We start from the raw sequence: 25,537 nt of genomic DNA on the forward strand, positions 1-25,537 counted from the left end.
CGGTTTAATTTTGAAATGCACCCTCTCTCGTTGTTGTCTTTTATTGTGAAAACTTGACACGGCTGCTGATGAGATGCGTGTTACAAAAAAAAAAAAAAAAAAGGTACTCAGTGCAGTAGCAAATCTCTTATGTGATTGGCGCTCCCCCTCACGTGACCACTACAACACTAAACAATGCGAGCTGTCCATCACGTGCACTCACACGAGCACTCGCTCCCAGAAATTGGAGTTTTCCAGAAAATCGTGAAAAACTGCAAAAGTAGGCTGAAACGCGTGATCGTTGTGTTTGTGACAACTATACTACACACACCAGGGAATATTTCTTTTTATCTTGTACTTTATACAGAGTAATGATTCAATTGTACATATGTAAACAATCATGCTTCTTCGTGTTGTGTCTTAGCTAGGGATTGGGTGAGTACTGAGTACGAGCAGGTATCGGTATCGGGCCGATACCGGCCTTATTTTAAAGTATCCGATTAATCGTGAAGACTGCCGATACCAGTCACCGATACTTAACGGCCCCAAAACATCTGACATGGAGTAAGTCCTCCTCGCCAGTAAGTGGTGCTACACTGTGGCAGTTTGACACATTGCGTTATCAAGTGGATCAGAAAGGTCTTTGTTCACTATTATGTGTCATTAGGTTAATCGAAATTTTATGCATCAAAAGTACGAGTCAATACTCAGTATCACTGAGTACTGCAGATTCATACAGGTATTGTTCTGAAGAAAAAAAAAAAAGGTGCTATTGAACATTCCTAATGTAGGTTGTAGTAGGTGTATGGCATTTTTCAAAAATAACATGCATCATATTTTGGAGCACACCTGGTGTATGAATACAACGTCACGAAACCACCACTTTTGTTTCCTTGTCGGGCTGCCATCGCCGCCATTCGTAGAGCACACAGGCCCCAATCGGACGGCCCGCTCGCAGCATCATCATCATCTTCATCATCATACTCACGTGTGTGAATGCCGGACGCGGGCGGCGTGAGCTGAGACGCCAGCTTGCGAAGGTGACGCTCTCGCGAACCCATCGCCGTGCGTCACGTTGAGGATCGTCAAATCTATTCAGGCAGCCAGGCGCCACTGCGTCCTGCTTGATGCATCAAGGACACCAAGTGTGTTGAAGCCTTTCACCGTGTAATTTATGTTTATATATATTTAAAAAAAAAAAAAAAAAGTGCAATGCTACTGGGGAAAATATGGGAGTTGAACACATCGTCCCCCACGGGAAAACTGTGGATGTTTCACCATAACGACAACAACAAAAACTCATGTGGAAAAAGTCAAAGCCTTTCATGGATTCAAAAACAGTGAGAACAAACTGACTTTGACTGTCATCTTGTTTTCATTGAAAAAATAGAGCTTGAATCACATTGCCTTGAACAAATGCAAGACATCATTAATTCATGTTATAAAAAGGAGAGAACGTCAATTTACAAAAGCTGTATGAAAACACTTGCTTTTAAAGAGCAAATGAGTGTGTCTTTAAAAAAAACTGTCGTCAGCGAAACCCTGGTTTTAGTATCTGAACGAGGCGGTGTCTTTCCTGGGCTCCGTTTGGCGCCCCTGCTGGACGTGTTGCGGCTCCCGCGAACTCAACACCACATCCACCGAGATGGGGTACGAAAAGCGATCCAGCATCTGCACGATCTTCTCTTGAGGCACGCCGTGCTTGTTCCTCCTTTGAGAAGAAAAGAGCATTTTGTTGACTGTTGTCCTCCGGACCGACACGATGACGCGCAAACTCCGATGACACAGACTGCTGGAAATGGGCAAAATGGCCGCACAATGGCGGCCTTCAAACAAACTGGCAGACTTCCTGTGTCTTTTCAGGCACGGCTTCTTGACACTTTTTTTGTGGCTGTACTCATGATAGAAACGTCTACCAAATTTCATGGTGGTTTTAGAAGCTGAATTTCTTTTGTTTTTTTTTTACAGTGAGTCCTACGGCGAGATGAAAATGGAAATATTTGTCAAAGTTTAGCTGGTCCAGAATGACCCCAAAATGGCCGCTTCAAACCAAATTCGCACACTTCCCATGTCTTTTCTGGCCTGAGACTTTTTTTCCCATATATATATATATATATATATATATATATAAAATAAATGTATCAATGACAGAGATGCCTACCAAGTGAAACTGACCTCTGGCTGAAATTTCCCCCGAAAAAAATCCAGGTTGCAGCACCGAGCCATTTTATATATATTACTCAGTCTAATAACAACATTGGAGAACATCTGCAGCCAATTGACACCCACCCAAAAAGGTTTGTAATTGACTATAGATGCCACTAGATGGTGGCACTTTTGTCCCATTAGACCAAAAAAATGAACAAACGCAGCGCTTTGCCTCAGTTCAAAATAAAGGCTCGGCATCAAGATGTCACCCATATATTAAAAATGGCTTTAGCACAATCACAGAGAATGAGGAAAGGTTCCTCCAAAAATAAACCAGCAAATGCGACAGGTTTTTGAGTATTAGAAAGACCTCTTTTTGGCGTTCTGTTTGACTTAACACACTCAAAAGAAACAATTTCAAGAAAACAAAAACATTACTTCTCCAGTTCCCAGGGATCATACTTCCAGCTGGTGTTTGGTTCACAAAAGTCCACTCGGTATCCTCTCTGTAGGGCCTGCGGGGGGCAGAGGGGGGTGTTACGGACAAAAAAAAAAAAAAAGAAAATTGTCGGATATCCAATCACGAGCAGGGAACACATTACAACGAGAAACTACTTACCGTTTGGACGTAAGGTTTCATCTCCCAGGCCTGCAGGTTGGTGTTGTCGATGATGACGGGAGAGTGGCCGTCGTGCATGGCGTCGCTAGCTGGAAGGCAGACAGACATCAGCGTGGCTTGAAAGGCGCCGAAAAGTACCACGGAGCAAACTTACAAACAATTTTACAAGTTAACTCGCATGCTGTTTAAAAAAAAAAAAAAAGAAAAGCCTGTGTCAACTCTAGTGGACGCAATACACTCTAATGGCACCAAAGTATTAATTGGTGTCAAGGAAGTATGTTATTAGGTGATATATCTGGACTGAGAGACTAGCATCTTTGTATGTTGGGGAGGAGCTCATTTCAGCCTGGATTGTTAGTGGAAGTTACAGAGACTCTTTGCCGCAGATCCAAGTACCCGTGCGTTGCATTTTTCCCCCAAAATGGAATCCTCCGGAAGCCATTTATTTTTAAGGGGAACTGTATAATGAAGTGCTTTGGGATCATCATTTTTGGTGAATATATGTTCGAAACATTATTTTTGCCATTCTAAATGAATAATAAAGATTTCAAAATGAACCATTTTGTGTCTCTCACCTCTTCTGTGGTTCCACTTGTGCGCCTCTCCGAGAAGGCCCGGCTCGTAGCGGTATCCGCCATTGTGGGCAAAGTAGTCGTCTGTGCTGAGGATGAGGCCGCTGGGACCGGACAACAGCAACTCCCTGTCAGAGATATTTGGGGAAAAAAAGTCAACAAAGCGTTGCATACTCAAGGGTTGGATTTCGGCAGGGTATACACATACAGACAATTGGATAAATATGAGCATTTTGTCCTCCTCGCGATCAAAGTCAACAGCGGCCTGATTTTGGGATGTCTCGAAAAGGTTACCACGAGTCATTCTGAAGTGAGTTTGTCGCTCACGTTTTTTTTTTCAACACGGCTCGAGATGTTCAAAATCGGCATCTGCGTACCCGCTTAAGACGTACCTCGCCATTGTTGTTTTGCCCGAGCCCGGTAGTCCTCTCATGAGGATGAGCACCAAAGACGAAGATTCATCAAAGAGTCGGTGGCAATGCTGTCGCCGGGCTTCATCTTCATCAAAATGACATGGCGGTGCGTCCCGGGACCAACCGGCATCATAACCGCCACCGCCACCTTCGCCATCGTCATCAGTCCTGTTGTGATGGTTATGATGAGGGGCCGCCGTGAACCTGGGGAACGGCGGGAATCGAGGCGGATAGTGCTGGTCACTGGTGGGATGCCCGTGGCGGGGTGGAGGGAAACGGGGCGGATTTAGGAAAGAAGGCTGGCGGAATTCGTGGAAGGATCTGCGATCTGGTGGCTGGTGGAAGGTTGGAGGAGGATAATATGGAAGATGATTCCAAGAAGTTGAGTTGTCAGGCCTCGGAGTGGAATATGGATGGTTTTTGTACCAGTGAGGCCAAAAATGATGCTTTTCTGGACGTCTCCTTACGTCCTCTGGAGGTTTTTCTCGGGGTTTAATTGTGGCCCCGTCCTTTTCTGGAGGTTTGCTTGTTGATGTTGTTTCCGGTTGGACGAAAGCGTCCTGTTCCCTCTCAGCTTGCCCGTCAATGGCTTGGAGCTCTTTGTAAAACTCACTCAGCGAGTCGTCAATGTTCTTCTCTGGGGGGCAGGTGGGACCAATGAAGGCGGTGCTTGTGAGTCCCACCTCCTTTAAAACACGTTGGACATCTGTAGCCTCCTTGACGACAGCTTCACTCGCTTCGCTGCCCACCGGAGCATTGCTAGAATTTTGGCCGCATGAGGGAGCCGCTTGAGACATCTACACGAGCAAGAAAAGAAAAGGGGAAAAAAACCGCTCTTTTCATTTAAAGTAAGTCTGCATCTAGATTTTCATAAATCGTAATTCAAAATTGACTATGTTGTTTAGTTTCCTACTTGATTTGGGCGCCTGTCATTTAAAAGTAAATTTTTGGGGCTGTACGTACAAGCTAGCTAGCTAAAGGGAGAGTCAAGTCAACGTTAAAACAAACGGCCACGTTAAATAGCTCAAATGACAACATAAAACGACTGTTACGGTTTAAACCATCAAACGTACTTACCTCGATTTACGTGATTAAATACAACGGAAGAACAGGAGGAAAGACGGCTAACTGCCACATTGCTAATGCTAATTCAGTGTTTACGGATGTGACGTTAAAATGTCTTTCACGTTGCAAGTGTAGTTTGAATGAAGCGTACCGCGGCACCTAGAGGCCGGGAGGGCACATTGCATGTTTTCATTCATTCGTTTTTTGTTTTTTTTTTCCCTAAGGAGTTGACGCGCTGTGGCGACCCTTAACGGGACAAGTCCGAAAGGAAAAGAAGCAGTTTCTTTCACTCGTCTCCCCCCACCCTGCAAATTACGGTTGATTTGAGGTAAAATAATTGAATAAAAAATATGTATTGTGTGCGGATTTTTACATGACAGTAAGCAGCTGCATGCAGTTGCGAAGCCACCTTATGTTAGATGTACAGTACCAAGTAGTACTTAATCCAATTAGCTAAACCAAGGGATGCTATTAGTTGCATTTCTTTTAAATATTTTACTCTATTTTCTTTAGTTATTACTTTTATTAACATAATACTTGGTGAAAAAGATCCTGGCTCAATTTTATTTGTAATATTTCTCTTAAATGTCAAATGGTGTTGATTATTGTCTCCTCCTGCATATGCATCTCATTTTAATTAATATTCCTGCATTGAAAGACAAATGTCAACATTAATTAGCCTTGACATTTTCTACCGTCTTTCACCCCCCTCCCACCAAAAAAAAGTCAGTTTTAATTTCCCAGTACAATAAAATAGATGTAATATAACTTTGTTGCTACATCACCTTATATTCGATTTGGGAAAGGAAATTCTATTAAGTGCATTATACTCTATTAATCAATTTATTTGAAATGTAGTATTTTTCTATTAATTGTAATATTCAACTTAATTTTAATCAATTGCATTATTATGCCTTATTTGTATTTCATCAAATACATATTTGATTGCAACTCATTTATATTAAAGCTAGACTGGCAGAAGAGCGGTATGCCTTTTAGATACTAACCTGTATATGCATGATTATTTTGATGCCTCCATTATACGTACTAGAGCGGCTCCAGGACATACTTGGCAAATAAAGATGATACTGATACAGTGACTCAGACCAATTTTTCAAATTATTATTTTTTCCTTTTTAAACTTGTGGTTCACTTCTATAATACAGTAGTTTACAGTTACAGTGCGTTATTGACACGCAAGGCCTGCGTATCAATCATAGCGAGCTCTTGGTCGTTCACCCACTCCTCCTCGGATGGGCCTCCAGATAGCGGTGTCGGTGTTGGGTTGTGTACAGTTTTTACAGTGCAAAGCACGGAAGTTCTCCGAGGACAGTTGAAGGTCTTCTTGACAGAGGGCGAAGCGGCCGGGCCCAGGCGGAACAACGGCGGGGGAGACGGCACGCGAGACAGGTAGTCCATCGCTCGCTTCCTCTTCAAGCTTCTCGGGTCTTTCTCCAATGAACAAGGAGCGTTGGCTGGCGGGTGAAGGTTCCTGCTTACTGGAGTGAAGCAGCCCAGGCTTCTGATAGGCTGCTGAGGTGTGGTCTGTTGAGGGTAACGCCAGTTAGAAAGCTGCAGCAATGCAATTTCACACAAGTGATTAAAAAAACACTAACAAACTCACAGTCGCCCTCATGTGTTGACTTGTGGGAGTTTGAGGAGGCAGATTGGGAGAGCTGGCGGAACTCCACAGGTTACACTTGAGCACCTGGGAAAGTTTGTCCTCTGCATGCACAAAGAAGTTCTCTTGTTCCTAAAATACACACAAAAACAATTCTGAGAATAACTACTGCACAAGAAATGTATGCACAGGTGACTATATATATCCTATATTTCAGGACACCTGGATTTTCAGCTATCTACCCATCTAACCTAAGCTACTTCTTTAACCGACCTATCCATTTTACCCTCTGAACATGACTAACCACCCACCCATCCAGTCTACATAATTGATCTACGCAGCAATGCATTATCTAACCTGCCTAGCCATTTTACTCATCTACTTACATTACCTGCCCATCTAACCTACCTTCCCAAGGACCCATCTAACGCACGCATTTACTTATCTACCCCCCTACCCATTTGACCGATGCATCGACTCATCAAAAAATGTCCTTAAGTCTATGTAGTCGCTGTTCAGACATTGACGCCCATCACTCTGTACCCGTAGAAGGTTCCTGAGCTGTCCGAGGGCCTGTTGGAGATGCTCTTCTTTGGGGTTGGCGGAGAAGACTGTGAGGTCTCCCGCATACACGACGGGGGTGGGCCGGACGGATCGGCCCCTCAGCTGCAGGTTGCTCAGAGCCAGTAACGCGCCGGATTTCACCACGTCCGCCAGGCCGGCCTGAAGCAGGCTGCTGAAACAGCGGACCTTCACAAAGTTCACGTTGCAGTCCACCAGGTAGAAGGCAGGAGAAGCACCTGAGGAGATGATTTTAAGGAAAAAAAAAAAAAGATCACTACTGAGAGTCAGCTGAATTAAAGTAATTAAAGAAAAAAAAAAAAAAAAAAAAAAAGCACAGACCTTGTCCATCAATCACACTGACAACGCAGCCAGTCAGATCAACCTCTCCACACACACGATTAAATTCTAGGTTTTGAAGATCCACAAAGTTGGTAGACACTCTAGGTTGAAAGCACGATGATAAGCATTCTGGAGAGGTCTGAATAGAAAACAAAAACAATCAGTTATTTAGCTCTGTGAATAGCTCCCTAACCATCTAACCTGCTTAACTAGCTACCCATGCAACCCACCCATCTGTCCATGTAAACTACCTTCCAACAGCTACATGAATGAATTAATGCTGGTCACCTGAAGGTCCTGAAATTGTGTTTTCTTGGTGGCGGTGAGCTGAAGCGTGGCAGCATCGGCACGCTTCTTCCTGTCCGACGTGGACAGGTTATAGACTTTGTATCGACAACCTTCCTTTAATAGGGCCTGCAGGTCCGACGACGGACGCCAAAGACTCAACTGGTAAACTTAAAAAAACAACAACATTGTTATTAAATGTGATCTAAGTAGGTGAAATAATACAAGATGGTGGCTCACTGTTGCCAGTGGGATTCAAAGAGTCCGCGACGCAGAGTCTCCATACAGGGGTGACGTTTCTCTGAGGGCAGCTCGCTTGGCCGTCGTCCGCATTTTTCTCGGTAGCGCGTCGGTAGCGAGCCTGCATTTCCGCCTGTTTTTTTTCCAGCAGCGAGCGGCGGTAAGCCTGCAGAGTTTCCAGCTGCTGCTCGCTCAGATGGGCCTGGAACCCAGGAGTCAACAGCCATATCTTTATTTACTGGGTGGGCCGAGAGTAACTAGGCGATTGAAAAATAATAATTGTGACATTCATATTGCGATTACAATTTCTTTTAAACAAATGATACATGGGGAAATGAAAGTAAATCTTTCAACATAAAGGTAACAACAGTCAAGTTGACTGACCATTTGGAAATTAAGAAATAAGACCAAAAAAAGTGTCTGTTTAAACAGTTTTTATAATGACTTCAGTGATACAAAATAATTCTATAGGCAATTTCTAATGCTGAGTTACTTTTCACCCACCATGTATATTTACTGTTCGTATCCATCTCCCTACCTACCGACCCATCTCACCTTCCTTCCTAACCATTCAGCCTACCTTGCTATTTAAAACACCTACCTAACCTCCCCAACCCACCTCTGCATCCAACCTACCTAACTTGCTTACCCATCTGACCCTCAAAGTACTTAATCTCACCTACCTAGCTGACCTGTATACCTACTGTACCCATCTACTCACCGCTACCCACCTTACTAAATGCACATAAAAATCAAAACTAGTGCTTTTCTACCATCAAGGTACACAAAGTGCTGAACGCAGTCTCCTCACTCACCTGCTGATAACCCACAATCAGGAGTAACTGGGATTTCAGTTCATTGCTCAAGGACACTTGGACATGGTCACAAGGGCTCAGGATCGAACCCACAACCGTCGGGTAGAGAGACAACCACGCTACCATTTGAGCCATGTTTGTTACCTCCAGTCCAGCTAGGTCGTCCCCCACTGCTTCGTACAGCTCCTGCCCGTCCTGCAGACCTCCAATATCCCGATGACTCACAGTCCGTCTTGCGAGTTGACGTTTGCTCTCTGCAAATGACCACAGTTCAGTTTCCTCCTGATACGCTTTGTTTGTTTGTTTCCTCAATTGGGGTACTGCACCACCACTGTGGTTGGTAGCCCCAAGGAGGCCTCCCAGAAAATAAGAAATTGTACATTTATTGATAATGACCACCACCTTGCAGGACAGAAATAAGCAGAATGAATGGTTGTCAGTTGTACCCTTGTCCTCCTGTTCAAACTCCGCTTGTATCTTGGCATAGAGGAACTCCATGGCCTTCTGCATGTGGCTGTTGTAGCGAGCCGCCTCCTTCTCTTCGGCGCGGGCCGAGCGGAACACCACGCCTCCATCATTCTTCCTCTCCATCCACTGGAAATGCATTCGTGCAAACAAAGAGCCAACAAATCAAGGATCTATAGACCAGTGATTTCACTTGACTGATCCAAAATGTTTTTACTTTGTGATTTTGTTTCTATTTCTATGCCAGGGATGTATGGTGACAAGCAGAACAATTACATATTCCTCTCCAGGGCAAAACATTCGTAACACATCAATTTGTGAGTAAACTGAAACAAGATCATCATTATTTATACAGCGTATGGAAATGTATCCACTGTAAAGTATATGCCTTGGCTCACTAAAGGTTGAGAAACACTGCTTAGGATGAGTACCTGTACGGGGTAGCTTCTCAGAACCACAATGTCCACGCATCCGACAGGTCCACCGTTGCCGTACAGCGAGGCCAGAGGAAGCAGGAACGGCCGAGGATCCTTGTAAAATCCAAGTTTGGCGTCCCATCGGGCAGGTCTGCTGCTGTTGGCAAAAATCTGGGGTGGGAGACAAGATTTTGTTTCCGTCAAGAGTCACTAACGGACTGAAATCCAATCAACGTACTGCATTTCTTTGTCTTGTGCATGAATGGTTCTATGCAAATTAACTTTTCTTGACCTTAAGCATGAGCGATTCGGGCGCCTCCAGTGGCGTGCAGGGGTCCTGCGACCCCGCCAGCTGGGCACCGTGGACAATAAGCTTCCCGCCCACGGCCAGTCGACCCTCACGAAGCAGGATGCTCAACGGCTCATCCAGCTGGGCTTTAATGGCGTACCAGCCATCTGTCAACCACACCACCGCACACGGGTTTCCCACTTGGCCTCGTGAGACCACCCCGCAGACGCAGAGAACCAGAGCTTTCGCCGCTGTGTCGTCCTTTTCCATGACCTTCTTCAGAGCAGGCCGCCGGCTGTGGTCAACCTCCACGTCATATCTGAAACACACAAGATTCATTTGATGATCTATCCAATATGTATGTTGCTTGTTCTAATTACAATTGCAGGTGAGTTGGATCCTATCCTCGCTGACTTTGGGCGAAAGAAGAAGGGTACCCAAGGAACCAAATGAAGGCACTGTCCTTCTCACCTGTACTTGAGCTGTAGTAGAACTCTCTCAGGTGTGAGGCAGAGGCCTCCCATTGTTTCCGGGAAGGATCTCTCCATGGAGGCCAGCTTCCACACAATCCACCTGTAGTGATTGAACACCCACTTGTCACTCAGCAGTTTGGGATCCACGCCAGGTGTGTCGCACAAGGCTCTGGAGGGGAAAGATCACATCCAAGTCATGATGTTGCTGAAGGCCATTTAAAATATTGCTACCTAAAGAAAAAAAAAAATATGCAAGGATGTCAGTTTTATGTGATGATACATCACAATCAGAGCTTTTAAATGGCCCAAAGCTAAGTAGGGCACCTAAAGAAAAATAATTATGCAAGGATGTCAGTTTTATGTGATGATACATCACAATCAGAGCTTTTAAATGGCCCAAAGCTACGTAGGGCACCTAAAGAAAAAAAATTATGCAAGGATGTCAGTTTTATGTGACGATACACCACAATCAGAGCTTTTAAATGGCCCAAAGCTAAGTAGGTCAGAGTAATTGGTTTATCATGTTTGTTTTATAACCGCAAAGTGCTGGTCCCCATAAGTAGGCAATGATATGACATATATGACATGATGTGTTGGCCGCAAACCCCAATTTGAGAACCACCGACCGAAAGAACTGCTCTCTGCCGGCCGTCCCGTCCCTGCTCGGAATCAGTCGCCCGCCGTCCGCAAGTTGAATGCTGCCTTCGTCTGCAAAGACATCCTTTTTGAAGAACAGCTCGAGAGGGAAGCGGAAAGCCTCTGCGGTCTCGCTGGTGATCTTGCACACGTGCCGATGCACGCCATATTCGTACAGCTACAAAAACAATGCCAGCGTGTCGTTAAGTTAAATCAAGTACGACGTAACCCAAAACTGCGAACAGCAATGAATAGGCCCTCACACACACTTTCATTGAGAACCCTTCCAAACGATATTCAAACTTTGATGATACCATGCTCTGACCACATTAGATGGCTTAGTCAAAAATGTTTGGCAATCGGCCACTGAATTTATAGCAAATCAACTTCACAATCACGCTCTGCCCATAATCTCAAGGAAAAGTTTGTCTTCAAAAGAATTGGAAATATGTACCTAAAACATCTGCTTTAAACCAAAATGGAAGACTTACTGTGTATTTCCGGGAATAGGTTTTTAGACATTTTTGGTGAGTCTACCCATGATTGCAGTGAAACTCGCTTGGGGGTTGAATTCTAAAGTTTATTTTTTTATAGCAAATCATTAAAACATCCCTACTAGCCCACACGCAATGGCGAAAACCTTTTCATAATTTTGCTTCGTCCCTCTCTCTTGTATGTGTGGTTCAAATTTGGTAGCAATCAGACAAAATCTTAAGGAAAAGTTATGTTGAAGGATTCCTGGAAATTGCAAAAAATGAACTCAAAATGGACACTTATAAACCAAAAGTGTCATTCTTCTTTTGTCTTTTTGGGCATGGCTTCTTGAGACATTTTTGTGGGTTTGCTCGTGATGAAGATACATAGCCTTAGTATGGCTAAGTGACAGTAGCTTCGGGGGCTGAATTTTCTAGTCAACTTTCAATAAAATGGTGGAGTCTAACTCACCTGTTTCTGGGTGTACTTGGCAGGAGGCCTCCCAGCCACCACATCCTTTAAAAGAATCCTTGTCGCTCCCGAGGTTTTAGCTCGAAACAAGCTTCCTGGCAGAGGTCTTATAGTCTGGTGCTTCTTCTTCCTAATCCTCATGTCTTGCATGTCTCGTGCCAGCTCGACATTCTCTAGCGTCGTCCCTGTTGACACACGCAAACTGATGAATAATCTTGTGAGAAGTACAGAAAGTATAAAAAATTTTTACCTTGACTCCAACACCCATCAGCAGGTGGCCTTTCACTGCAGACGTGACTGGTGATACGATGGTCTGAGGTGCTTGTGTGAGGGTCCTCACTGTTTTGTGTTGTTTTAGTGTCGTTATTTAAGTGTTTCGTGGACCTCTGTTCGATCGCCGTTCTTTGTCTTTTGAACGGAGGAACAAAGGCGGGAGGCGTTTTTGTATTGCCGCTTCTCGAGCATGCCTCCGTCGTCTTGAAAAACGCAGGAGCAGAAATCAACCCGGCCTTCGAGGGCTTCTGGTTCGTCCTTGGAGACGCGGAAGCCTCCACGTAATCCATTCCGTCTCTGTATGGTGAATAAATGAGCATGACGTGCGTGATGTACGTGTGATGGATGCCCAGGCTGGCAGCTCACCTGTGTGGCTTGGTGATGTTTGGACGAAGCAAGACATTGTACTTGAACGCTGGCCTGTCCTTCATTAGACCTTAGAAATAAACTCCAGTTACAAATGATCAGGAAAAGTATGCCATCACAAGGATGACACCTGCCGCAAATGGGAGGAAAAACTGCGAGCAAATGATGTCCCACCCCCCAAAAAAAACATTTCACAGTAGTTCAACCCATGACTATACAACAAACTCTGATCTAAAAAACACCATTTCAAACTCATCTTACAATAAACTTTTTAAAATAGCTTAAAGATTAAGCAAAGTAAAACCAAAAACTAAAACGCACTACAAGTGTCACAGGTAAACTTGCCCGCGGTGGATAACTTATTTTTTCAATTAACAAAGTCCTTTGTGGTGTGAACCAATAAGCGTTTGTCATTGGCCATTGAAGTTAAACCATTGTTTGTTTTTTTTGCCTCAATAATAGTTAACTTAGTTTTACATGTAACATTGTTAATTCAAAAGTGGCTTGTCCAGTTAATAAAGTTAATAGAATTTCCATTATTTCCGATAAGAAGAATTGTTCAAAATCAGAACCAATTGCATGTGAATCAGCGTCCAAGAAAAGATTGTACTGGACCACTGACGTTATGCCGTGTGAGTATAAATGTAGCAATATCATATAAATGTGAAGAATAAAGTAGTTACCATTGGGAGAACTTGTTTGCGGGCAAAGCCTCGATCCTCCTCGACTGTCAAGAGATCCGTCGAGCTCGTCCAGTAATCTTCTTTTTAGAGGAGGTTGGTCTAGAATATGAGATATTTATTAAAACAACAGTTAGTTCATGCTTGTAAATGAAGCCCAAATCAGTTCCATGATGATCTAATCTTTACCATCCAATTCAGTGCCTTCTGCTGATCTTTTGCCACGCGTTTGCTCCTCTGCAGGCCCATGGGAGTCGTTCTTTGGCTGAGTGTTATCCAACGTCATGGCGGGTCCAGCGAGACTCTCATCCGCCAGTAAGGCTTTGGTACAGTCCAACGCTTCCTTGGCTAGAAACAACTGCTGCGTTTCAGTGCAGTCAGTCAGGTCGTGCGACTGGAAATTTACTACTGCAGGCTCCTCAGGTGTCTTGTAAATTTCACCATCTAACTCGTCTGACATTTCCTGTCCAGGAAGGTCGCCCCCTTCATGTGTCGTTGCTTCTGCAGCCGCTGGCTTTTTTTCTCTTAAAAATGCACTTTGACCTTGAGCAAGCCCAGACACTGAAGGCACGCTAAAGGTAATTTTCCGTGCGCCTGTTTGGACACCTTGATTGAGGCTGATGTCATCAAAAAGAGCTTTTGCTTTGCGGCGGGCCTCAGCGGAAAAGGACACAGGTTTCCCACTGGCTGCGTTGAATTCACATTTCATTATTTTGCTTGGTTTCACACTTGTTTTATCATTCTGCTCCTCACACTCCCTCAGGACGTTTTTTGCTTTCTTGTGAGCCGCAGGTGACTGGAAGCATACGCCTTTGTCCGTGAAGCTTTCATCCAGCAGGGACTTAGCTCTCGCTATTGCGTTGTGAGACACGAGTACTTTTTTCCCACTTGCTGTATTAAATCCACCACTGCTGGATGTACATGCATAGGGTACATCTGCTGTGTCTTCGTGACATTCGGTGAAAAAGGATTTTGCCTTCGCGAGAGCTGCGGAAGACATAGAAACTCTTCTGCCGCTGGCCGTCTGGAAGCCAACATTTTGCAGATCGTCCCGTTTGGTGTTTTGCAAACTAGTGTTGTGGAGGAGCTTCAAGTTGTTGCTCTCAACGTCACTGAAGAGAGATTTGGCTCTGGTCATTGCTTCATCAGAGACAGACACACTCTTCCCACGAGCAGTACAGAATCCGCCGCCAACACTCAGAGAAGAACAACAAACGTCCAATGACCGAGTTCCATGGTTTTCCAGGTTGTTATGAGGCCCTATGTTTTTGTCCGCAAATGGTGCACCATTCACATTTTCAAACTTGAACGCATTTATTTTCACTTCTTCACTTCTTGTTTCCTTGTCTTTTCCTGGCATTCCATCATTACTGTCCATCCTGTCTTGGAAGTAATCATCTGCTTCTCGTGTTGCTTTGTTAGGTACAGAGGTCTTTCTGTTTGTCTCACCTGCAATTAAAAAAGAACCATCTAACGTCTCTTCGCTTGCAGTATTTGCGTCATTTGTATTCACAGCTGGACCCTCTGAAGTGGAGTCGAGGTTGTCAAAGAGAGAGTTGGCTGGCATCTCGCTAGCTAGGAACTCACTTTTTTTTGACAGTGGATAACGGGATGGATGTTCCTCGACTGAATCATAATCATCAAGCAAGGATTTTGCTTTCTTAAGAGCCGTGGAAGAAATAGCGACTTGCTTTCCTCCTGCGGTCTGGAATCCACCAATATGACGGTCGACACGTTCGACTCCTGAGAAGCATCCGTGTTTCATTTTTGTGCTCAGATCATCGTTGCGGTCTTCTTGCAAAAGCTGTTTGGCTTTTTCAATGGCCACTGCAGATACAGATACCTTCTTTCCACTGGCAGTAGAGAATCCACCACCACTTGGGAAAGAAGCAACAAAATCCAAATGGTTTTCCAGTTTGTCATGATGCTGTATGTTTTCATTTTCCATGGGATAGTTGAGACAATTTAACTTCACCTTCAAACCAGAAACAGACAGACTCTCCGAAGTGGGGCCGACCTGGTCAAAGACACGGTTGTCTAAAAATGACAGAGGCTTTTCGCTAGCAGACAGGAACTTACTTTTTCTTGCTGGTGCATCAAGGGGTGGTTGTTCCTCGACTGAATCACAATCAAGTAAGGAATTTGCAGCATCCTTAACTGCAGCAGGAGATACAGCGACTCGTTTGCCTCCGGCAGTCAGGAATCTGTGGTTAATGCGTTCGACTCTCAAAAAGCTTCCGTGTTTGGTAGAGTCATCTTCGTGGTCGTCTTGCAAAAGATGTTTGGCTTTTGCCATGGCAGCGGTGGACACCATTACTTTCTTCCCACTGGCTGTACAGAATCCACCGCCACTCAGTGATGAAGAACCACGCTCCAAAGATGGAGTTCCATGATTTTCCAGGTTATGATGATGTATATTTTTATTTTCTAGAAATGGCCCAGCATTCATGTTTGGCTCAGCCATCTTCTCCATGTTTGTAGCATTTGCTGGTTTTAAGCCACAAGTCTTTGCAGCTGGACTCTCTGAAACGGAGCAGAGGTCAGCCTTGGCTGAAAATGATACGGGATTTCGGCTAGCTGAAAGGAACTCACTTTTTCTTGAAGCTGGATAACAGGCTCGCTGTTTTTCAATTGCATCACAATCATTAAGCAAGACTTTTGCCTTCTTAAGAGTCGCAGAAGAAACCACGAGTTGCTTGCCTCCAGCTGTCTGGAATCCGCCAGACCGACAGTCAACACGTTCGAATCCTGAGAAACATTTGTGTTTCATTTCTGAGCTGAGGTCATCCTCGTGGTCTTCCTGCAAAAGATGTTTGGCTTTTTTCATGGCCGCCGCAGATACGCATACCTTCTTTCCACTGGCAGTAGAGAATCCACCACCACCCAGGGAAGAAGAACCAACCTCCAAAGATGGATTTGCATGGTTTTCAGAATGCTGTATTTCTTCTTTTTCCACTGGATATTTTGAGCCATCTTTCTCCACATTTGTAGCATTTCCTCTTTTTGCATTAAACGCCTTTACACCAGAAACAGACGGACTCTCTAAAGTGGAGCAGAGATTGTCAAAGAAAGACTTGTCTGAAAATGACCCAGGCTTCTCGCTATCTGACAGGACCTCACATTTTCTCTCTGGTGGATAACGGGATGGATGTTCCTCGACTTCATTACAATCATCAAGCAATGATTTTGCTTTCTTCAGAGCAGCGACGGAAACAGCTACTTGTTTACCACCTGCTGTCTGGAACCCACTCGGCCGACGGTCAACATGTTTGATTCCTAAAGAGGTTCCACATTTCACTTGCTCTTCTTGTAAAAGATGTTTGGCCTGAGCCATGGCCTCAGCAGATAAAGGTACTCCCTTCCCACCGGCTGGGCGGAATCCAGCACTGCTGCTCAAGTAGCTATCGATAGAGGAGACAAGAGTCGGTGAAGCCGAGGATGACAACGCTGGATTCGTTAAAGGCTTACTTCCCACAAGGTGATGTTCATTTTCATGAATACAGTTCTTGAAGACAGCATTTCCCCTTTGCATCGCTCTGGGCGAAATCAAAATTGTTTTCCCACTGGCCATTTGGAAGCCACCTTGATGCATAGCTGCCTGCATATCACCAGTACTTTTTGGAGAGCTTTGAACGGGTTTGACCGATGAAAGGAAGCCTTGGCTGTCTTTAAAATTATTCTCTTTCTGAGAAGTGCTCTCATGCAGAGTTCGCCTACAGTCTTCGCCACTTGGCTTGTGTGCTGAAGTACCCCACTCCAAGTCATGCAATAAATGTTTGGTTTTCTTCAGACACTTTTTGGAAACTCTCATGACACCTGCTTCAGCTGTTTGAAATCTGCTAGAGATTGTTGCTTCTTTTTTCAAAGGTTCTAGTGGAGGTTCCTTTGCCACATTGGGTTCTTCGTGATTTGTTTTATCGTTTGACGTAAAGACTATTTTCTCATTTGCCTCTGTGCAAAAGCTGTCGTCGAAATTAATACTGGACAGGAAGTCAGGGTCGAGGTCTTTGCCCACTGTAGGTGAAGAGGTGGAACCCTCTTGACCCAGTTGTTTCACCTTTACAGTTCTGAACTGCGTGAATTCAAACTGGCTGTCTTCCTCTTCCAGGAGGATGCACAGCTCCTTCACATCAGCCTTCTCGGAGGCAGTCAGCTGGCAGTTGCCCTGGTTGAGTTTTTGGCCTAACGGTGCAACAGCAAAGGCGGGATTTCCCACTTCAGCGTCGAGGTCGTATTCAATGGGCTGATCAGCTTGACATGCGACTGCGTTCATATTTCCAGGACTTTTGGGACCATTTTGAAGCCGCTTGATTGATGAAGAGACGCTTTGAAGTGACTCCTCTGTGTCGTAAAGTTCAAATGCCAAACGGTCCTCTTTCGGACTCAAAGAGACTTTTTTAGAAACTCTTATGAGTCTGCTTGGGGCAGAAGAAGGAATTGCAGGAATTTCCTCTTTGGCATACCAGTCGCATCTGATGTGTTGATCAATCTGACATGCACCAGTGCTCATGTTTCCAGGACTTTTTGGAGCATTTTGAACTTGTTTGATAGAGGAGTCACTACGAGGCTTCCCTTCGTCTGTCTCGCTACTATTTTCATCATCTTTCCACAGACACTTTCTTGAAACTTTTACCGGGCGGCTCACGACAGAAGATAGCGTTGCGGAAATTTCCTTGTCACAGACAACTTTGATTGGTTGCTGACCAATGGTCTCGTCAAAGAGGTGCTCTGCTTTCTGTAGGTTGGCTGCTGATATTTGTATACCTCTGTTGGAAGCCGTTTTGAAACCTGTCAACTGTTTTGAGAGAAGATAAACAGCTTCATTCTTTTGGGTCTTTTCGCAATCACTGGATTGAAGTAAAAGTGGCGGGCAGGGTAAGTCTGCAGGACTGCAGAGTAGCCGCGCTGATGTATCCTTGGTGGCTGTTCCAAGTGAAAGCTCCTCCAAACACACCTTGCTTTGTTCTCTACTTGTAGACTCTAAAGTGCACTGGTCGCTTGGATTGGGTTTCTCCAAGCAAGACGTGGTTACATGTGAGAAGTCTGCACTGGCTGACAGGAAACCGCTGTCACTCGCCACTACCTCAGCGACTGACTCGTCGAGGGGTGCTTCACGATGAACGCTTGCTTGCCTTTTGGCCTTTTGTCGAGCAACTTTCAACGCTGTAAGACAGGCCAATGGGGAGAAGCTGCTAGGAGGAGGAGGTGATGGTGGTGGTGGAGCTGCTTTAGATGGTGCGCCCAGGTGGGACATTTGACTGAAGTCTTGCGCAAATGCTCGGCAAAGCTGCGACATGTCCAAATCCTGCGTGTTGGCTCGAAGCAAGGGAGGCAGCTTTTCTCTAGGGATATGTTCCCATTGTTGAAGCTCCTCCTTTCCATCGCTGATGTTGCAACCGCCTGCTTCGTCACAGGTTTTTGGCACCAATGTAACAGACAGTTCATGACCTGAAATAAAGTAAAAAAACATCAAGGAAAATGGTTTAATTTTGTTGCTGTCCAATGAAAAGCAATTACCTCTAAATTGTAACCTGCTCTATTGAGTAACCAAGGAAGGGAATTCAGTACCGTGAAGCTACTTTCATTTAGCATCATGAAATTTGGTAAACATGTCTATGAGTAGACCACAAAAAGGTTTCAATAATCCATACTTGAAAAGACACCGGACGTCATTCATGCTGCGCTCATTCAGGTATGATTATCATCAGTAGACCTTTGCCTAGCAAAGGCATCTATTTTACGTTTTTTACATTTTATAAAAACCTCACAGCAAACCATCAAACACAAATATAAAAAGTTTTAATACTGAAATCATGATCTTGTATCAGCAGAAAGCTGATATATTTGCAGGGAGCCATGACTTGCAACAGGTGGATACACTGTTTTTTGTACCTTTTGCCATCCAATGGAAGAGTATTGTTCTGCCTGTCATTATACGCCCCTGTCATAGATATAACAGCAAATATTTCTGATTAAAGTACTTTAATTATAACAACACCAATAATAATCCTCTGAACATACTTTTAACCAATTGATTTTCCTAAGAGTAAATGTGTATGTGTACCAAACCGAACACCCTGACCACAAAACACACGACCCGAAGATTTTGTGAACCGTTCCACCCCTAATGTCTATGAGTAGACACAAAAAGGCTCAAGCGATGCCTGAAAAGAGACAGGGAAGTCAGCCAATTGGGTTTGAAGCAGACTTTTTAGTGTCATTTCTAGTGGTCCTTCTAAGATAAACTGTGCGAGAGATTTAGCCCAATTGCTACCAAACTTGAACCACACATACAGTAAACCCCTGCCTTTTTGCAGTCACACTTTGCAATTCTGCTATAATAGTGTTATTACAGTTATTTTTTTATTTGATACTGTTTGTACAATATGTTTGTGTTATCCATTGCTCTCGCTCAACGTGTGTTCAAATGTGCTTATATTGTTTTATGAGCGGTTAAGAAAAATGCGGTAAACGCTCTAAAAACATGCCTGGGTTGTATTTAAATAGGGTATTTTTATATCGCGGATTTTACTTATCTCGGGCGTGATCTGGATCATAACTCCAGAGATGGAGGGAGAATTACTGTACTACATAGACAGGTGATATAAATTACGGAAAACTTGAATTTTTGGCATTGCCTGTGGGTACAGCAGGTTTGACAATTTGTCAAATAAAATCCGCCCATGAAACCACTTTCACTTAGCGGCATGAAATCTCGTAGTATTGTCTATCATGAGTATAAACAAAAAGTCTCAACAAGCCATGCCCAACAAGAAACAAAGACTGACATTTTTGTGTGAAGCAGCCATTTTTGGCTTAGCTTGACCATTTCCATCAAAACGAATTCGTCTCGGAGATTTTGTCTGATTGCAGCCAAATTTCTACCACATCTACAACACAGACAGCAACAATAAATTGTGAAAAATGTGGGTTTGTGTGATTGTGTATGAGCAGAAAATTTAAGCAAAAAGATGCACTTAATTGGACAGCAACGATTGTGTGTGTAACAAAGGGGTTTCCCGAAATACCTTGTTTGGAGTTGTTCTTCAGAGAGTGCTTCTCCTTGTCAATGGTGTAAATGAATTTGGTCTTTTTCTTTGTAAATCCAGCAGTGTTCAAAGATGGTCTAACTGGCTGGCCAGAATTACATTCATTCTTTGCTTGTGTTGAAGTAGATTTATCTCCCACTTGTGGCGCAACAGTGGTGGCAAGAATGTCCGATAAACTCAACGGTGACCACTGTGTGAGTCCAGTGTCTCCGCATTCAACTGGATGCTTTCTGCATAGCTCTTGATCAGATTCTCCTTGTTCAGGGGAGACAGGCTTGGACTCAGTTGAAACGTCCGAGGAGCTGCTGTGGCGTTCTTCTTGCCTCCTTTGCATTCTGTCGCTCTTCACCTTCCTCAGTACCGAATTCCTATTGGTGAAAAATGTGTCCGGACTGTTTTCGGCATTGTCGAGAACACTGGCCACTGGGCTGCGGATCGCCTCGTCCTCGATGGTGTCCAGGACCTGCTTTCTCCAGATGCCGTCGCTGTGTTCCAGGGAACCGTGAGGGGGCCTTTGAGACGCTGGGTGAGGGTCAGCCTCTGGAGAATCAGAATCTGTTGATTGGAGGAGGAGCATTCCAGATAGATTTGCAGTAGTTATTTGTACTATATTCAGGTTTTTCGGCCAAGAATCATTCTTCACACAAATAGTTACTGTAAGTACCAGAATCAGCTATATTGGTATAAGTATGTTACAAGTCACACAAGGAATTTGTCTAGAGCCACTACAGTATAACAGTAAACAGCCACTATGATGAACTATACATTTAGGACACAAAAAACAAGTGAGGAGAGAGTTATTGAGCAATGAAACCGTACCACTCGCGTGGTGAGGCTGATATAATGGTAATTGTGCAAATGATTCAGATTCCTCAACCAATTTAAATTGCCTTAATAGTGCAATGATCTAATACAGTGACAATTGTGCAAATGGTGCAGAGAATTCTCTAATATGATTGGCGAGACGTAATCAACAACACGATATGACATCACTATTCCGTTAGCGTAGTTTAGTGACATATTACTACATGTTCCAACTTGCGTGCAAAATTTGGATGACGTCGACGCCGCAGAAACAGAACTGCCATAAACTGACGATCACCAGTACAGTATTTAAGGGCCGTCACAATCATTTAACTTGAGGTTTTTCGGTACAGCAACATACTGAAAGACAGGAGTTCAGGTTCTCACAAGGGACATATTCGGCACTTACAGGTATGTCATACTTAGAAATTTGGCCAACTACCTGCACAAAAAAACTCTCTTCTAACCTTAAGTCAAGAAAGTGAATGCCGTAAAGAAAACATGTATGAAGTCCATTGAATGAAAGCATGAAATCATACAAAAATGGAAAGAAAAATGAAGTAGAAAAAAAATGTTAGAAAACTGTTTGCTGTTTTTAAACGCTTCTAATCATGTAAAGTACACAGTTTATTTGCTTTCTATTTTATGCTGTTACTTTTTTTATACAGTGCAATACTGAGGGGTGCTATTTTTCTGAAAAAAATTAAAATGCAAGAGTCTGTTGTTTTTTGGAGGGTTGGAACAATCCATTCATTTAAATTGGTAAAACCGATTTGAGCTGAATGATTTGAGTTACAAGTGTCGTGACGGAATGAACTAAACTCATCAGTAAAAAGGTACCACTGAAGTAGTATTACTCGTACCTTGTAGAAACACAGGTGGGTCATTGCTTTGCGGTGACGTCGCTCCATTACAGGATGCATTGGAAAGAGAAGGGAAGAGCTTCCGAACCAGCTGAGAAGAACAAAGGCCAGAAAATATCATATCATCATTTAAGTTTATTTACAACAACAAGCAATATTGTAACTGGACACAAGAACTCACCACAACACTCTTACCCACAGAAAATGTCACCGGGCAGGGACTTTCATCTGCTTTAGCTGCAGGATGACAAAAGCAACACACTCGATGCAAAGCTTGCTATATTAAGTAAGAATAAAATGTAATGGTTGCTTACATAAAATGAGTGTGGAAGGGAGAGCCGGTGGTGTATTGAGAGAACTGGTCCACGATATGTCGGGGTGAATGTTGGCGCCCAGGCTTTCGGAAATGTGTTGGGCGTAGCTGGCCTGCATCATTTAAAACAGGAGATTTCACTTTTTAAACTTTAATCCAATGTGGATACTGTAAAATTTTATTTCTTGCGTAAATGGACTTACTGGGGATTTTTGTGGCGTGTTCAGCAAATCTGAAGATGGGAAAAAAATATTTGTTTTTAAATGCATCTGGCTCAAACAACAAACTATAAAAAAAATAAAATAAAATACATAAAAAAAAGGTCATAAATGCAATAATACAATGAGATTTAAAGATTTAGTGGGTTATGTATGGTCAAAAATAAATAGATGAAATACAATAGGTCAATTAATTTAAAATAAATGAAAATATACATTTATGCATTTTGATTAAATAGTTAATTTTAAAAATGACTTAAAATTAATGTGGATGATCATGATGACAAGAATACAAATAAAAACAGTGCAGCAAATTTAAATAAAAAATGTTAAATTTACCAAAACAGCCCGGCGTGTGTGGCTGTGCATGTCCATAATTTAAACCCGGGAACCTGTGAGTTGGAATCATGAACTATGTTAAAATAATTTCAGTTAAAAAAAACAGCAAAGTCGCATCACGGCTTCCCTTACGTGTTTTTGGAAAGCCGAAACAAACATGGACTCCTGCCACTCCATGGCAGCGTTTCCTTCTCTAAAAAGGAGGAAAACGTGCTCAATTTTCACACTTGGCCAAAAACAAAACAAAAAAAGCAAAAGCTAAGAAAAGCTTTAGTGTTGTTGGATGCGCAGAGATTAGCTTCATCAGAGTTTATGGTGTCCACTACACGGTGTAATTTGGTAGGATGGTGATGTACGTAGTACTGCCCCCATGACTAAAAATACAAGCAACGTCTTTTTTTTTTTTTTTTAAACCGTCTTTGTATGCGCTTGCAGTTTTTCTTCACACTGCACCAATAGTAGGTGCTCTAAACCATAATGTGACACCATTGAAACCCCAATTTAAAACCCTAAACCTGGTTTGAGACCACAAAACCTTACTCTGACTTGAAACCCTACTCCTGACTTGAAACTCTAGCCCTGGTTTGATACCACAATTTGACAAATAGGTGATCGTTCATCGCTTTTTTTAAACTCGCTGAGCGGCCCCAAAAATCGTGATCGTGGCTTGAAAATGTAACATGTGAAACCTTGAATCGGATTCTTTGGGGTGGGGGGGAATTTTAATTTAAGACCATATTGCCCTGCCCTATTTTATCTTCTCAAGACACCAATACTAAGTTAAGTACAAGCACAACAATAAACACAGCACGTCACAGCGTTTACCTTGTTGTTGGTCTTTGGCGTCCGGGGACACGCCATAAGCGCGTCTGAACACTTTAGGTGTTGAAAACTGTTGACTTTCTGCCGCAGCGGCAGCAGTTTTCCCCAAAGGAGTCTTGAATTTTCCCTCCTGGTTGGGACACAGTTGATCTTCTTGATCGGAGACGTTTCCTTCCCGAGAGAAGGCCCGTGTGGTCAACAACTGGAACCAGTCGCGGTCCACCGGTCCCAATTCTGTCATGAAAATAATAAGACGGAATGACCCATATGCAAGATGGTAAGCATAAGAAGCTAAACGTGAATGGCCGCAATGCAAACAAAAAGAGGAGCTGACAGCGAAGATTCAACAGAAACCCATCTCATTTGAACTCAACTGTTGTTGTTTGACATTTTATTTGTTGTTATCGTTTTGAGAAAAAAAAGAACATGCTGTTTTGAATATTCAACTAATTATCCCGTGGACTTTGGACGCTTTGTAAAACATAGTTGATGGCCCTTTAAGATTTGAGTAAACCCGGTGTACTGTATTGTCGCGAACCTTTCCAGAGCTCCTCTGTCAAATGGTCGTACATGCTTCCTGGAGGTAAGAAATCCACTCCCTGAGGCTTAGATGCGCCCCAAAATTACAGCCTGTTCGGCACACCTGCGGGGGGGACATTAGACATCAAATTAAGCTAAATTAAGAATAAACATATCTAAAATGAGGAGGTATCTGTCCTTTATGATCTTAAACAAACAAATAAATAAATAAATAAACATGTTTACGCTGTTAAGAAGCAAAGTTTTGGGCCGACTATTACTTTATAGAACGAGCTGAATTGGACTGTACTTACCATGACGGCGTGGGATAAACTTTCATAATTTCACAATTTTCCACATTGGGTGTCAAAGTTGAAGCCAAAAAAAGCGTTGAAATGTGTCGAAGCTGCGAGCTAAATTGGAAATATTTACAACATTTAAGCTAGTTTTGGGCAGAATAAACCCCACGCGCCTCCCACATACCGGAAGGCCACAAATCTCGCCTTCAAAATAAGATTATGGTCATGCCTAATGTGGGCATGCCAAACCGTCGAACGATCACGAAATTGTCATTCTGTAACAAATTAGTCTCAGTGCTCTAACTGAATACAGATGAATGTATTTTGAAAATATCCCACTGAAATAAAACCGTTTATGTTGTTATTCAATGTATTAGCTTTAAGACAGGCTGTTTAAGGGATTTAAAAACAGGCCTGCCTTCAAAATAAGAGTCTCAACGTGAAGCAATGAGGCGTTAAAATGTAAGATTATTACTACTACTACTAATAATAATAATAATAATAATCTGATAATTTAAACTAAAATATAAACAATAAAATTTTTGTAGAAGGTAAAAAAATTAAAAATAGAAATTAATTTCACTTTTCAAATGAATTTTTATTTTGAAAAGCTACAAAATAATATATTTAATACAAAATGAATAGCTAATTTTAATGGAAAAAAATAAATAATTAAGTGTTTCATAGATAAAATAATATATTTAATAAATAACCAACTTCAATGAAAAATAAAACTACGACTAATAATAAAGTTAATAAAATCAAAATAATTTAATAAGAAATTTAATGAAGATAAAAATAAATAAGTATTTGTTTGAATGAAAATACTGTATGTATTTTTTAAACAGATAAAATAATCCTGCAACCAATAAAACAAATAATGCTCCATGTTTTACCGAAATAAACAGAAAATACATTTCTGATCAATTTGAACTCAAATAACATGTTATACTTTGACTTGTTATAATAAGTGTAGTCTCAGAAGATCACCAATCATTTACAACATAGGTGTCAAACTCAAGGCTCAAGGGACAGGTCCAGTCCCCCACATCCTTTTATGTGGCTTGCAAAAGCAAATCATGTGTTTGTGTTTCTTGCTAAAAATACC

General features: G+C 42.8%; 2 protein-coding genes and 1 long non-coding RNA gene across 5 annotated transcripts; 1 reads left to right on the forward strand and 2 right to left on the reverse strand.

Moving 5' to 3' along the window:
- Nucleotides 1-1,287: 1,287 nt before the first annotated feature.
- On the reverse strand, nt 1,288-4,896 carry n4bp2l2 (NEDD4 binding protein 2-like 2). Of its 2 annotated transcripts, none has more exons than XM_061682739.1 (6): nt 4,809-4,896; nt 3,711-4,528; nt 3,322-3,446; nt 2,747-2,835; nt 2,590-2,642; nt 1,288-1,690 (listed from the first exon to the last, which is right to left on the reverse strand). In XM_061682739.1, exons 2-6 carry the CDS (start codon nt 4,526-4,528, stop codon nt 1,528-1,530), a joined length of 1,248 nt encoding a protein of 415 aa, XP_061538723.1. In that variant the 5' UTR covers nt 4,809-4,896; the 3' UTR covers nt 1,288-1,527. The 2 variants fall into 2 exon arrangements, with proteins under 2 accessions (XP_061538723.1, XP_061538721.1); XM_061682737.1 differs by having other exon boundaries at nt 2,566-2,642.
- On the forward strand, nt 4,292-7,217 carry LOC133405611 (uncharacterized). Its single transcript, XR_009768964.1, has 3 exons — nt 4,292-4,579; nt 5,021-6,206; nt 6,967-7,217. It is a non-coding gene; the product is annotated as an uncharacterized LOC133405611 (long non-coding RNA).
- Nucleotides 5,903-24,610, reverse strand: brca2 (BRCA2 DNA repair associated). 2 transcript variants are annotated; one of them, XM_061682735.1, is made up of 27 exons: nt 24,445-24,610; nt 24,150-24,254; nt 23,615-23,845; nt 22,922-22,982; nt 22,790-22,842; nt 22,436-22,464; nt 22,234-22,345; nt 22,101-22,156; nt 21,920-22,010; nt 20,232-20,807; nt 13,393-18,651; nt 13,207-13,305; nt 12,524-12,593; nt 12,135-12,454; nt 11,885-12,069; nt 10,930-11,117; nt 10,302-10,472; nt 9,834-10,149; nt 9,557-9,712; nt 9,107-9,254; nt 8,805-8,914; nt 7,846-8,047; nt 7,609-7,775; nt 7,321-7,459; nt 6,961-7,217; nt 6,421-6,549; nt 5,903-6,341 (listed from the first exon to the last, which is right to left on the reverse strand). In XM_061682735.1, exons 2-27 carry the CDS (start codon nt 24,181-24,183, stop codon nt 5,973-5,975), a joined length of 9,528 nt encoding a protein of 3,175 aa, XP_061538719.1. In that variant the 5' UTR covers nt 24,184-24,254; nt 24,445-24,610; the 3' UTR covers nt 5,903-5,972. The 2 variants fall into 2 exon arrangements, with proteins under 2 accessions (XP_061538719.1, XP_061538720.1); XM_061682736.1 differs by lacking the exons at nt 22,790-22,842; nt 22,922-22,982.
- Between the last annotated feature and the right edge of the window lie 927 nt (nt 24,611-25,537).

Source organism: Phycodurus eques, chromosome 7 (assembly GCF_024500275.1).
Source record: "Phycodurus eques isolate BA_2022a chromosome 7, UOR_Pequ_1.1, whole genome shotgun sequence".
Classification (NCBI taxonomy): Eukaryota; Metazoa; Chordata; class Actinopteri; order Syngnathiformes; family Syngnathidae; genus Phycodurus; species Phycodurus eques.

Bases quoted from the DNA above. Each gene is read 5' to 3' on its own strand.
- n4bp2l2 (XM_061682737.1), bottom strand. From the start codon at position 4,528: ATGTCTCAAGCGGCTCCCTCATGCGGCCAAAATTCTAGCAATGCTCCG. The intron at 2,836-3,321 runs GTGAGAGACACA...TCTGCCTTCCAG, and splicing joins CAAGTGGAACCACAGAAGAG to CTAGCGACGCCATGCACGAC. The intron at 2,643-2,746 runs GTAAGTAGTTTC...TGCCCCCCGCAG, and splicing joins TGAAACCTTACGTCCAAACG to GCCCTACAGAGAGGATACCG.
- brca2 (XM_061682735.1), bottom strand. From the start codon at position 24,183: ATGTACGACCATTTGACAGAGGAGCTCTGGAAAG. The intron at 22,465-22,789 runs GTAAATTTAACA...TCCCATCTTCAG, and splicing joins ACACACGCCGGGCTGTTTTG to ATTTGCTGAACACGCCACAA. The intron at 10,150-10,301 runs GTGAGAAGGACA...TGTGTGTTTCAG, and splicing joins CTACTACAGCTCAAGTACAG to ATATGACGTGGAGGTTGACC.